This window comes from Rhineura floridana, chromosome 8, assembly GCF_030035675.1.
Source record: "Rhineura floridana isolate rRhiFlo1 chromosome 8, rRhiFlo1.hap2, whole genome shotgun sequence".
NCBI classification, from domain to species: domain Eukaryota; kingdom Metazoa; phylum Chordata; class Lepidosauria; order Squamata; family Rhineuridae; genus Rhineura; species Rhineura floridana.
In genome coordinates, this window is record NC_084487.1 from 50,685,541 (window position 1) to 50,698,388 (window position 12,848).

The 12,848-nt window shown below is 42.6% G+C and overlaps 2 protein-coding genes across 2 annotated transcripts in view; one reads left to right on the top strand and one right to left on the bottom strand.

Moving 5' to 3' along the window:
* LOC133390557 (uncharacterized) overlaps positions 1-12,848 on the bottom strand; it is a 312,873-nt gene that overhangs the window by 152,021 nt on the left and 148,004 nt on the right. The window lies entirely within an intron of this gene.
* Positions 1,867-7,403, top strand: LOC133363416 (retinoic acid-induced protein 3-like). Its single transcript, XM_061582820.1, has 3 exons — positions 1,867-2,782; positions 5,568-5,635; positions 7,290-7,403. The coding sequence occupies exons 1-3, from the start codon at positions 1,867-1,869 to the stop codon at positions 7,401-7,403; spliced, it is 1,098 nt and encodes a 365-aa protein (XP_061438804.1).

The window sequence follows — 12,848 nt, forward strand, 5'->3', positions numbered from 1 at the left end:
TTCTTTTCTCTGAAAACTGAAGCTATTGATTATAACCATTGAGACTGATAGTTAAGCAAGACTTTGAACCCATCTCTTCTTGATCCAATACTATATACCAGATGTGGGGTTGTGTTTGACTAAGTCCTACTCAGAGTCACCCATGATTTCCTGCTTCATAGTCAATAATTTTCTAACCAGATAGCCACAATTATGCAATTTCCATAGACAGTGGCTAGTACAATAAAGGTTACTGATTTATTTATCAAGAGCCTCATGATGTCATCCCTTACCCTAGTGAACCAATGCACAGAGAGAAGCTACCCATAATTTGCCAGGTTAAATGGTGACAACTCTCTGGTTAGTTCTTATGATAGGCACATTTATCTCAAAGAAGGATTGGATCCAGACTAAAGTAGTTGTATTTAGTTACAATCAATGAGACTTAAGTCATTATTAACTGTGGACCCACTGATTTCAATGGGACCTAAGTTCAGCTGAAAAAGTCTGGATCCAATGCATGATGTTTAAGAGGGGCGATTACATAATTATATAAAACTATGAATGGCTAGAGAAAAATGTGCAGCTCACAGCAGCTTCCAAGCGTTTTACACACACAAAAAGATATACTCCCTATAAAATTAATTTACAGCAGGATGAAAGCCAAGATCAGTACTCTCACTGGTCAGAATGAGGTGGTTGATTCAGATAGGAGATTTGAAGTGTAACTACATTGCAGAAAATTGTCTATTTGTTTATTTGTTTAAAGGATCTATATGCTGCCTTTTGCAACATACATCTCACAAAGCAGCAAATAACCAAAACAAATCCAGTTGAGAAACATCTGAATGGTAGAATCCAGAATTATAAGGAAGCACCAAATTTTAGAAATCAGTGGCATAAAAAACATTGTTAAAGAAAGGCAGACTGGAACAAACTAGTCTTCAAGGCATGTTTGAAGGACTGTATTGTACAGACCTTTTTAACTTCTGTAGGAAGGGAGTTGCACGTCTGCAGGGCCACCACTGAGGAGGAGGAGGAGGAGATGATAATGATGATACCATAATTACTGCAGGGATGTTTATTTAAGATATTTATATACTACTTTACAAGTAAGCCTAAGGAAGCAGTTTACAGAGACATAGTAAATCCATAAGCATCAAATAAAACTATATAATAAAACAGAAAAGCAAGGTTCAAGGAGGGGGTGAAATCTTTTTCAAAACTAGATTTCTCCTCCTCTCAAGGCAAGATGGTTCTTGAGTAGCCTTGGGGTGACAGTTGGGGGAAGGGGAAGGAGAGGCCTCACTGGGAGTTTGATGGTGGGTAGCTCTCTAGATTATATAGCAGGTGTGGGGAACTTTTGGCCCTCCAGATGTTGCTGAACTACAGCTCTCATCATCCCTAGTCATTGGCCATGCTTGCTAGGGCTGATGGGAGTTGCAGTTCAACAACATCTGGATGGCCAAAGGTTCCCTGCACCTGTTGCACGGGGGAATTCCATTTGCACTTTGTTTCTCAGATGGCAACACATTTTGGATCACCCTTGATTCAAACAGCCATCCAAAGCTGTGTGGATAAAAGAGATACTCGATTGCCCCAAAGGCCTTTCTATAGTGAAAGCAAATAAGAATGGCTGAAACCAAACAAACCTGATGGCTGACCCCCACCCCCCCAGGTATGGAAAAACAAAACTAAAGTATATGTTTGTTTTGAAAGTCACCTTGTGTCACTGCTAATTTTAACCTATCAGTAAAATTAAGATTCAATGTCGGTAATTTCACTCAGATCTTTGGATCACTGACTATCTGTGTGAAGGCATTCTATCACAACTCTTTTCCTTCCCTGAAGTTGCTTCCCTCCATTAGAGCAGCTGCATCAGTTATCATGGCTGCTACCCCCATGGCACCTCCCCCAGGCTGTGGCAACATTGACCCTGCTTATTATTTCCTCTGTGACTTCTGCGAAGCCTGGGGCATTGGTCTGGAGACTGTGGCTGCTGCAGGCATTCTGGCCTCTCTGGCGCTTCTGCTGGCGTTCTCCATTCTTAGCTGTATGGTCAAAGACAAAACGAAGAAAACAATGCTTCCCACTCAGTTCTTCTTCCTTCTGGGCACCCTGGGGATCTTCAGCCTCACGTTTGTGTTCATCATCCGGCTCAATAAGAAGACTGGCCCCACTCGCTTCATCTTACACGGGGTCCTTTTTGCTCTCTGCTTCTCCTGCCTTCTGACCCATGCTTTCAACCTCGTCAGGCTGGTGAGAGGAAAAGTTCCCTACTCGCAACTATCCATGCTGGTGCATGCTCTGGGCCTCACTCTCATTCAGATGATCATCGCTGTCAAATACATCATCATCACAGTAGAAAGAGATGGCATTGATGTGGATAGAATGGGGAGAGAACAACGCAACAAGGACTTTGTCATGGTCCTGACCTATGTGCTTGTCCTAATGGTCCTCACCTTCATGATCTCTATGTTCACCTTCTGTGGACCATACAAAAGCTGGAAGAGGCATGGGATGCACATCTTTGTCACTCTTCTCTTTTCCAAAGCCATCTGGGCTGCATGGATCACCATGCTGCTCATGAGTAGCTTCCCTGGCAATGGTGCTCAAAGCAAGTGGGATGACCCGCTCATTAGTCTTGCTTTGGTGGTGAACGGATGGGTTTTCTTGACTATGTACACAGTTCCTGAGATCTGCTTTCTCGCTACCCCATTTCAGCCTGGGGACTACCCTCCAGAAAAAACTCTTCAGAAGTCCACAGCCACACAACAGAGCATTGAAGCAGGAAGTACCCAAGGTGTGTAGCTGCTTTGAGGTATAAAAATGGACAAGTAAGCAAGATAATTGAAGTCACTGGGATGCTTTAAACTGAGGAATGGACAGAGTGAAGGTGAATGGATTACAGTTTAATACAATTTTTGCATCATAAAACTCAAAAGAAAATTACTGTGGGTTGGATCTACACTAAGGCTAAAATCCTATATGCACTTACTAGGGAGTAAGACCCATTTTAACTCAAAGGGGCTTGCACTGTAAGTTATGCTACACTTGTTTTGTGTAGGGTCGTAACTCAGGGCTAGAGCATCTCTACATGTAAAAGGTCCCAAGCTCAGTCCCCACCATCTCCAGGTAGAGCTGGGAGAGAACACTGCCTGAAACCCTGGAGAGCTGCTGCCAATCAGCGTAGACAGTAATGAACTAGATGGACCAATAGGCAGCTTCCTATGTTCCCATTAAAATAAATGGGATTTAAGTTAGTGTAGCTTAATTTATGTGGTGTTGGAGGAGAGCTTTGCGGATACCATGGACTGTGAAAAAGACAAATAATTGGGTGTTAGAACAAATTAAACCAGAACTATCACTAGAAGCTAAAATATTGAAACTGAGGTTATCATACTTTGGACAAATAATGAGAAGACATGATTCACTAGAAAAGATAATAATGCTAGGAAAAACAGAAGGAAGTAGAAAAAGAGGAAGGCCAAAGAAGAGATGGATTGATTCCATAAAGGAAGCCACAGACCTGAACTTACAAGATCTGAGCAGGGTGGTTCACGAGAGATGCTCTTGGAGGTCGCTGATTCATAGGGTTGCCATAAGTCGCAGTCGACTTGGAGGCACATAACAACAACAACAAAGCTTAACTTAAGTCTCATTATTTCAATGAGACTAAAGGTGACTAACTTGGTCTGGATCCAATCCTTTTTTAAAAAAAGATGAAAATTAGTTGTTAATCCCTTGAAATCAATGGGACTTGTTAGCTGTAATTAAATAAGGCCCATTTATTTCAATGGAATGAAAGTGCCTCTAACTTAGTCTGGATATGACATTTTTTAAAAGAAAAGAAAGCTGGCTGTTCTGTTTTATTTTTATTTTAAATTCAAATGTGCATATTTGGGATTTTAAAAATGCCCTTTCACTCTGAATCAAATGAAAATAAGAAAAATATGTTAATACAAGAAAATCATAGAATAGACGAGTTGGAAGGGGGCTTATAAGGCCATCAAGTCCAACCCCCTGCTCAATCAGAAATCCAAGTTCAAGCATATCCCACAGATGGTTGTCCAAAGAAAATAAAATGAAGGTTGATTATTTCTCTTAAAGAGCCATTTATGATAAAATACAATTAGAATTTTTCCAAAATTCTATTAGTAAACTATGACCGATATGTGGTTAAAGGGTTTTGTCATGAGACTAGTCAGCTCTTGTCAGGCTGAGCTCTCCCACCTTGCATGGCAAAATGTACATAATTCAACTTTTTAAAAAGAATGTGGTGGACAACTCCATGGCTACTGCCACTTCATACAACAAATAATATTGTTCTTCTGCTTTTGGATCAGGAGTTACAAGATTACTCAGCAGAGGCTTAGGATACTTCCAGACTGTCACGGTTTTGGTGGGATGCACATCCTGGCAAATTCAGCTTGCACAATTACAGTTGACTGAAGGTCTGTCCAAACTTACATTGATAATCCACATTTTCCATATTCGCTTTGTAATCGGAGAGTCTCCACCTTGGCTGTTTGTTTGCTATTTTCAATATTAACAAATCCACAGTTTTCGCACCCAGACATGAAATATATTCATTTCTGTTTTTCCCAACTATCTGCCTGTCACTCCACCCATATGAGCCAATTGGTCAGCAAAATATGGTGTGTGCTACCCCCCATGTTGCACTGAATCTGCATTTCAACGTGCATGTGCAGATTTGTGAATGCGCTATTGGCTTGGAAGGAGAGAAGCGGCTTGGAATATGACAGGGAAATGCCCCTGGACTGCCCATTTAAGCAAAGTCTGCGGCATTGTGTCCAAGCTCCATGAAGGTAACGTGACTGATTTCCACTTTAGGAAAGCAAATCGGTTTTTCCAAGGAATCGCAAATGCGGATTTGTGAGCACGAAAATCCGCAACACCTTGCAACATAGTTTGGACCACGGAGAATTAATAACTACACAAAGCCATTACATTGCAGATTATACGGGCCCTGAGAGGCCTTACACAAGAAATCTGCTGCCCCAAAAGATCAGACTTTTTGGGATAATGAAAGCAAGGGAAAATGCACTGGAAAGTGGGGAATAACACTTGCTTGAAGCAATATTGTCTAATCTCTCCTAAAAAAAATCTGGAGTTTAATGAGTTAAATACTCATGAAACAGGTCATCTGGAAGTAACCTAAAATGCAGAGGGGGCATGTTTTGAGCTGATTGTTTCAATAAATTCTTGGATTTGGACTTGGACGTTGATTCTAAGTGAAACCCTGTTAAGTCTCATATGGGTATCCCTCCCTTGGATCCATGACTGATGCTACCATAGGAGATACCCATCTGATTCATGCTACCCACATTTCTCAAACAGTGATGTATGTCACTGATGCCAGCCACAAGTGTGTTACTTTGTGGCAGCAACCACACTACAAAGGGAACACAATAAAATGGGACAGTGTGTCTTACTCTGAGACACCATTGGAAATTTCTGGCATAAGTTATCACCACAGTCTCCCAAGGGATGTTTGGGTGAATGAAGGCCCTGCCAGACAACTGCTGTGACAGTAACCCTTCTGTTATTTCACCCTTATGTATTAGCCCCAGATAAAGAAGGAGCTGAGGAGGATGTTTTGCTGGCCCTCAATGGGAACTGCTTTCACTCAAAGGTAAATCTCCTCTGTTTCATTAGAAAAGTAGGACAGGTATGGTCTAACCATGGTGTCATAACAGTACAATTTTGACTAAAATTATGAAGTCCAAAATCCTAAGGAAGCTTTTAATAAAAGTGACTAGAATTCTTACCTACTGAAGGGAAGATTCTAATGCCAATTATGGCTAGAGAGGCTGGTCATCATCCTATAAATGCTGAGGAGGAAGGGCAGATTATGAGAGAGACACCTTGGGTAGCCAATAAACAGTGGCCTGTAGCCTCCCTGATAGCTCCACTCGCTAAATGACCAGTTTCCTGCCAACTCCCCATTTCCCTGCTTCAAGAAAGCAGAAGATGCTTGCAACAATCCCCTTTTTTCCAACCCTTCAAGATTTCAGGCTTCTTTAGGACCACCCAGAAGGCAAGGGGGGCAACTAATAGGGTGGTTCTGTGTCTCAATTTGCAGAGGACAATCCTGTATTTGAAGACATCCTCTGTCTGCTCCAAGTCCAGTTTAAAGATACCCTATGGCGGGTGGGGGAGTGGGCTGAAGATGCCCATCAACAGTTAATTAGCAGCTGGACTGCAGACAGAGAGATGTATTGCCTTTCTGCTTAAATCATTGAAAATCTTTCTAAATCTTTCTACACATATAAATTAGCATATGCATTTTTTGTGCAGATCTGTATTCTATTTTGGCTCTTTTTTGATGTTGATGATGCACATATGGCCACCCGGCAAGCCATCTTACCTTCCTGTAGGCAAGGCAGGGAGGAAGCCAGGAGTTTCTAGGCTCATTATCAGACCTCCTGGATAGAGAGACCCTGGGAATCTTCCCTGTATTTCACAACCTCTCAGGGGTTCTGGAAAGACAAGAGCAAAGACAGCAGGAAAGGCAAATGGCTTCCACTTCAATCCACTAGGACAGTGTCTGCCAAACCTTTGAATACAAAACAAAAACATTGCCTTGTTCTACTGTTACGCTGTAAATCAAGGTTCACCAGCCTTTTTGGGCCCATGGGCATATTTAGATAATTGAGCATGTGCTGTGGGGGTCACTGTCTCTGGTCACGGCTCTCCGTCCTTCATGGATTGCCCCTTCTTCCTGAGATAGAAATGCACATGCTTCACTTCCAAGGGCCTGGGTAAATGTGGTCCCCAACAGAATTAATCTGAACATTGAAAAGCACATAGAGCTGAAAGAGGAAGTGAAAAAGAGTGTCACTCTTCCAACTTCTTCCTTTAGCTCTGTGTAGTTTTCATGTGAGAAAAAGGTAACCATTCTCATCACCTAATGACCAAGAGGTCAGCAAGTCAGGGGCTCACAGGCTTCATGGATGCCAGTGGAAAACTTGAAGGGCACCATTGTGCCCACAGCTGCCACATTGACAACCCCTGCTGTAAAGAGACATACCATCTTGAAACAGAAGGGTGTGTCTATTTTTTTGCTATGGGGCAAGCTCTGCTTCTCCCTCCCTCTTGGATGCATTCATGTACAGCACCAGGTCCCTCACTGGATACCCTGAGCCCTTCGGGTGGACTGTTTGCTTTATTTTGGGGTATGCTCTTAATTCTAACCTCTGGGTCTGGTTATCTGTGGTTTGGTTTTTAGTTAGCTCATTTCCCACTTTCTCCAGGATTACTGATGGGAAATCCTCCTTCCTTTCCAGACCTTTGGAACCAGACTATGTTTCTCGATCCCCTGGTCAACCCTACATCCAGCACACTGGCAGGATGTGATGGTGCACACTGAAGCCAAGGAGCCAAGCCCAGACATACATTGAGCAATACTTCCCAGTGACAGCTGGTGACTCCGATGTCAGTGGGGCAATGAATCCACTCTGGGTTTTAGTCCAAACTTTGAAGGTGTTGTCCAAGGTGCTTGGGACAGTCCTTGAAAGGTGGGACTAAAATCTGGAGCAAATTCACTGCCCCACTGACATCAGAGCCACCAGCCTCCGCTGCTTCAACCTGAGTGGAATCCAGAAAGAGGTGGCTAATGGTTTGTTGAATTATAGCTGTTTCTTTGTCCTTCATCTTCTCCAGTCTGCCCCACCTTGAGCTCTGCTTCTAAATGAAAAGTGTATTCCAAGCATAATCCACCATCCATCTTCATCACTTTTCTTTCTTTCTTTTGGTCACATGACTGTGATATTCTGAGCCCAGATGTCTTTGAAGATTCTAGGCTATTTGTGAGCCAGAGACTGGGGTGGCAACCAGGCATTTCCTGAGATTTTGTCTAACCTTTCAGCAGTGGTACCATCAGGACAGGACTTTGGGACAGAGGTCCAGGGCCCCACTCAGGAGAATGACCAGCAGGACTGGCTGGCCACATTTTGATGCAAGTGACATAGTACACATAATGATCTAAAGAGATCATTCACTCCAGCACCACAGGTTCCCTGTTTAGTAACCCACCCAGACAGGCCTCCTTGCTAAACTAGATGCAAAGCCTTTCTGTCTGTCTTCCAAAGAGGGAGAAAAAATAGTATTTCCACTTAACACAAGATGTCCCTGGCCTACAACTCCCATGATCCATGACCATTAGCCCTGCTGATGGGAAGTAGAATCCAGCAACAGCTGGAGGGCCTCAGGTTAGCCACCTCGAGTATAAATTATGTTCCTGTTGACTATGGGAATTTGGAGCTCAACAGCATCCAGTGGGCCGCAGATTCTCTATTTGTGTTGCAGAGTTGAATCTCTGGGCAAGTTATTCTTTCCCTTTCAATTTTATTTCCTTCTAGTTCCTTGCTGAGCTGAGATAAACTTTGTGTTCCCCCTATGTAGCATTTCCAAGTTACATTTAATCACTCAAACATGGGATTTTCACAATTGCAGTGGTGCAAATACACACATGCTGATCAACATGCAGGCATGTTCAGGGGACTATGTGAGGATGGGGAGAATACATGAAAGTAGCCAGTTTTCAGGATTGCAACTAGCCACCTTCTAAAATCTAGGGCTGCGCAGGCCAGATTAGCAAGGCATTTATGGGAACTGTGGTGGTGGTGGTGCAAATTCTACATTTAAAAGAGGTTCTGATACTGAAGGAGGAGACCTGGGACTTTGGCCAGGAAGGGACATGACATACATGCTAAACCAACTGTGAGCAAAATACTTGCACCCCTTTAATGAACTACATGGATTTGTATAAGAACACTGGAAGTGAAGGGCAAATAGTGAGAGATCGTGGGATGGGCTGCAAGGTGGTGCTTGTGAATACCAGCGACAAATTGGATGGAAACCTGCTTTGTGTTGACATACGTTTCCACGGGGCACTTCCAAACAATTGCTATATTCATGCGGAATTCAGTCACAAACCAGCAAATGCAAGTTGTGCAATTAGAGTTGATTGGGAGGTCTTCCCCAAAAGATCAGACTTTTTGCAATAAGGAAAATGACAGGGAAATGCAATCTGTGTGGGTCAGCACTTTCTTTGATGGAACATAATCTAATGTCCCTGCAAAAAATCGGAATGAATGCTCATTGAATAGCCACTGTCTTTGACCTCCCTGCAAACAGTTGAGGATGAAAGCTCAAGAAGCAGGTCTTCTAGAAGTGTGATGAGTCTCTGCATTTTACAGTAGAGGTTTGTGGTGGGGTAAAGAGACAGCTTGTTTAGGCCTGCGTCTGCAGCACTTTCCACAGGGGGACCGTGATTTCTCTTGGAAGTGTTAGAGGGTTGAATAAATCCATTATTTATTTCCAAAGGAGGGCCACTGGGCATGTGGACTATCCTTTACATATCTGAGACACAGATTTGTCATGCTTAAGTCAGTTTGGGGAGAGGTCAATGTCCGTTCAGCCATATGTACTCAAGCAAGGAGGACATTCACTTCCAGTGTTGCAACTTCATTGATATCATGGCCTTTCCCATGCAGAAGCTTCTTAATTCTCCATTTTATTATCTCGCCTGTGATTCATGGGTGAATAAAGGCCAAGGTATATCACCAAAACAAAACACAACCAAACCCGGATAAGTTGAGAGCTACCTGCAACAGAGCAGATAGGGAGGTGGCTTTGATTAAGAGGCCTGCACATCTGGCACTGTCTGTTCCCAATTCCCCATCTCCCCACTGCACATCCTAATGATAACATACACAATTTACAGTGCCCTTGGCTCTAATTCACCATCAAAGTCCATAAATTTTGAGAAGCAAATACTTCATCTGTGTGAAACAGTGCTTAAAAACAAAGACTACAATGTCTCTGTCCAACCTGAGGTGAGCAGAGGCTTTCAGGATGATGGAAATGATCAAAGGGGGTTCATGTGGGGCTGTATAGACCTTGTGGTATGTATAATGTTGCTTTAGAACACTGAGATTGTGATAAACACTGGCTCTTAGCCAAGCCAAGCCAGGCATTGGCTCTCAGTACCTTTAGGCAGCTTACGGTGTCCCAACAGGGCCCACAACATTGCTAATACCTGCTCTGAGGAGTGCCCTGGGGAGCTGGCTGCCATTTTCATTTTGCACAACACACCAGAGCTATAATAGATTATAGACTTTGTGTGAAATTAAAAAGGTGACTCCAAGCCCCCACCTGGTGCCTACCACAGTATTGCTGCTGCTGCCACCAGCCAGGTAAGCTTGCTAGAACCCACCAGTGTACAAGGGGATACACAAGTAGGCACTTTGTAGTTGGCAATGTCACCAAACCAGGACTCTGCCATGATTTTGGCTGTGAAGCTGCACATTTTTTAAGTCAGCCTCCCTCAACCTGGTACCCTCCAGATGATGTTGGAATCCAACTTTCATTAGACCCAGGCAATATGGCCAGTGGGAGGACGATGGGAGTTGGAGTCCAGAACATCAGGATGGGGACATGTAATGGCATCCTTGTCATTGATCTCATGCAAGAATTAGGACAAATAGATAGTCACATCAAGTTTTTCCTGTGAGTGCATCAGAATTTCTAGCAAAGTCCCTACCCATAAAAAATGTGAATGGTAGTATTTGTACACAGAATGATTGATCTTGTGATGAAGGTGACAAAGAGGGATATGTAAATAAAGCCTATGACAGGGTACTGAATGTGGATTCAAGGCCTATCTGCAGTACCTTCTGGGTTCATGTTGCAGGTGGGAAAGCATGGGTGTATAAGTCCCCAGCTGAAAACACCCACCAGTACTACACATGGCAGCAGGTGCATGTAATCAGCTCATAACATGTTGGAATTAAACAGAAGCAGGCTTTTCAGGCACATTCCCTGTGGCCATCACCATATTTGTTTTCTCCATGCACTGATATCTGCAGCCACCAAGTAGAGGAAATCACACAGAGTTCAACTGCCTCACATTGTGTGGCAGGTGGAGACATGGAGAACTCAGTGTGGATTTGAGTTCAACACTCAGTTGCAGCAGCCTGTAAAATGGCAGTGGTTATCATCAAGTCTAAAATCCAGGGCTCACAGAGTCCTGAAAATGCCAGTTGGCCATCGTGTGACTCTTAACTAAAAGTGATCATAGACACAGTAAACAACTGCCATGGTGGACAGTGGTGTGAATCGGCTCTCAACCTAGATTACCCAAATGAAGGGTTCCAGTAACTAATAGAGGCTAGATAAACAACTACCACAAATGTTTCCAAGCCACAGTGTGGTGGCTCCATATTTGAATGCTGTAACACAGGGTGGGGTAACCTGTGGCCTTCTTTGTGTTGTTGGGCTACAGCTCCCATCGTTCCTGTCCACTGACCCTGCTGGCTGAGGCTGATGGGAGTTGGAGTCTAACAACATCTGGAGGGACACAGGTTCCCCATACCTGGGATAGAGGAAAGCAGAGGAGAACCCTTACTGTACTATTTTTTTGTGATGTGATTTTAGGTTGCTTTTAACTGTTTTTAATGATGTATTTTAAAACTGTCGTAATCTGCCCTGGGACCTTTGAGTGAAGGGTGGGCAATAATAATAATAATAATAATAATAAAATACACTTTTATTTCCTGGAAATGTGTTAAGTATGTTGGATGTTGTCTGTGATCACACGTTTTCTCTGCTTGTTTATTCTCCCTGTAAACCAAAATTACTTTAGAATTGCTAGAATTTTACAAAAATTGAATTTAGTTGGAATATTGTAGCTCTATCATTATCAAGTCCTAATCCAAACATTCTGGTAGTTGATCTAGGATCAGCTGTGCTTTGAATGAATCTGCTTAGGAAAAACAATTTTATGAATAAGCACTATATATTCTTGTTTTATCTGTATTCTTACGATAGTTCACTTTTTACCCTTAAGTTACATGCAGCATCACAGCATTTTAATCTCTTTATATAAAAAAACTTTATTACTATATTTTAATCGTTTCATGTCAGATCACCGTCAGTCTCAGGAGACACATTTATGTGACAACTTAGCACAGTTTATTTAGCTTTAAGACTACAATACTCATGATGCAGTGTGGGCCAGAACAGAATATGAATGTATAAAAAGCCCAGAGCCTTTGACTGAAGTGAGCAAATAGAACTGCTGAATATTGTAAGAGACTGATTAATTTTCCATGGAAATGTGGTACTTGGGGATAAGAAAACAGAATTGTGAATGGAATTCTGCCATTTGTAGCCAGATTGCTTTAAATGTATTAAATATTTTTATGCATGAATAGTTGAAGATGCTTTCATATATAATTTTATATTGTTTTTCAGTTGTTATAGTTTTCCAAGCAACAGTGAAGGATTTTTCTCTCATTTATTCTGTATCCCTAATCCTGATAGAGAAATAGGGCACATGTTAGCATTCTTTCAACTACAGCATCTTGATTGTTGTACTGCACAAAGTGGCACTGGAAATGCTTCCTTTTGCTTGCTATAAACCAGGGGCGGCCCTCCAGATATTGTTGGACTCCAGTTCCCATCAGTCCCAGTCAGCATGGGTCAGTGGAAAGGGATGATGGGAGTTGTAGTCCAGCAAAATCTGGAGGGCTGCAGGTTCCTCATCCATGCTATATACTATACCTTTCAGACACATTGTCCTATGTTCCCCAAAATGACAAAAACTGAAAGCGTTCAGAACCTGCCTTTCCTTCTTGCATGCAACTTGGCTCCCTTGCTTGAGTCATCTGTCACCTGCAGCTATCTGTTTTACAAATGGCATGATGCTGTGCACCTTATCTTCATTTGCTCTTTATTTATAGGGAAACCGTGATCTCAATTTATATCCCTAGAAAGCTAATGAGGTAGGCTTTCTGGCTGCTCTCTCCCAGCTTCATGATTATATAATTCAAAGTGGCAGC

Coding starts and splice junctions, on each gene's coding strand:
- LOC133363416 (XM_061582820.1), top strand. CDS start 1,867: ATGGCTGCTACCCCCATGGCACCTCCCCCAGGCTGTGGCAACATTGAC. Junction 2,783..5,567: donor TGAAGCAGGAAGTACCCAAG/GTGTGTAGCTGC, acceptor CTTATGTATTAG/CCCCAGATAAAGAAGGAGCT. Junction 5,636..7,289: donor GGAACTGCTTTCACTCAAAG/GTAAATCTCCTC, acceptor CTTCCTTTCCAG/ACCTTTGGAACCAGACTATG.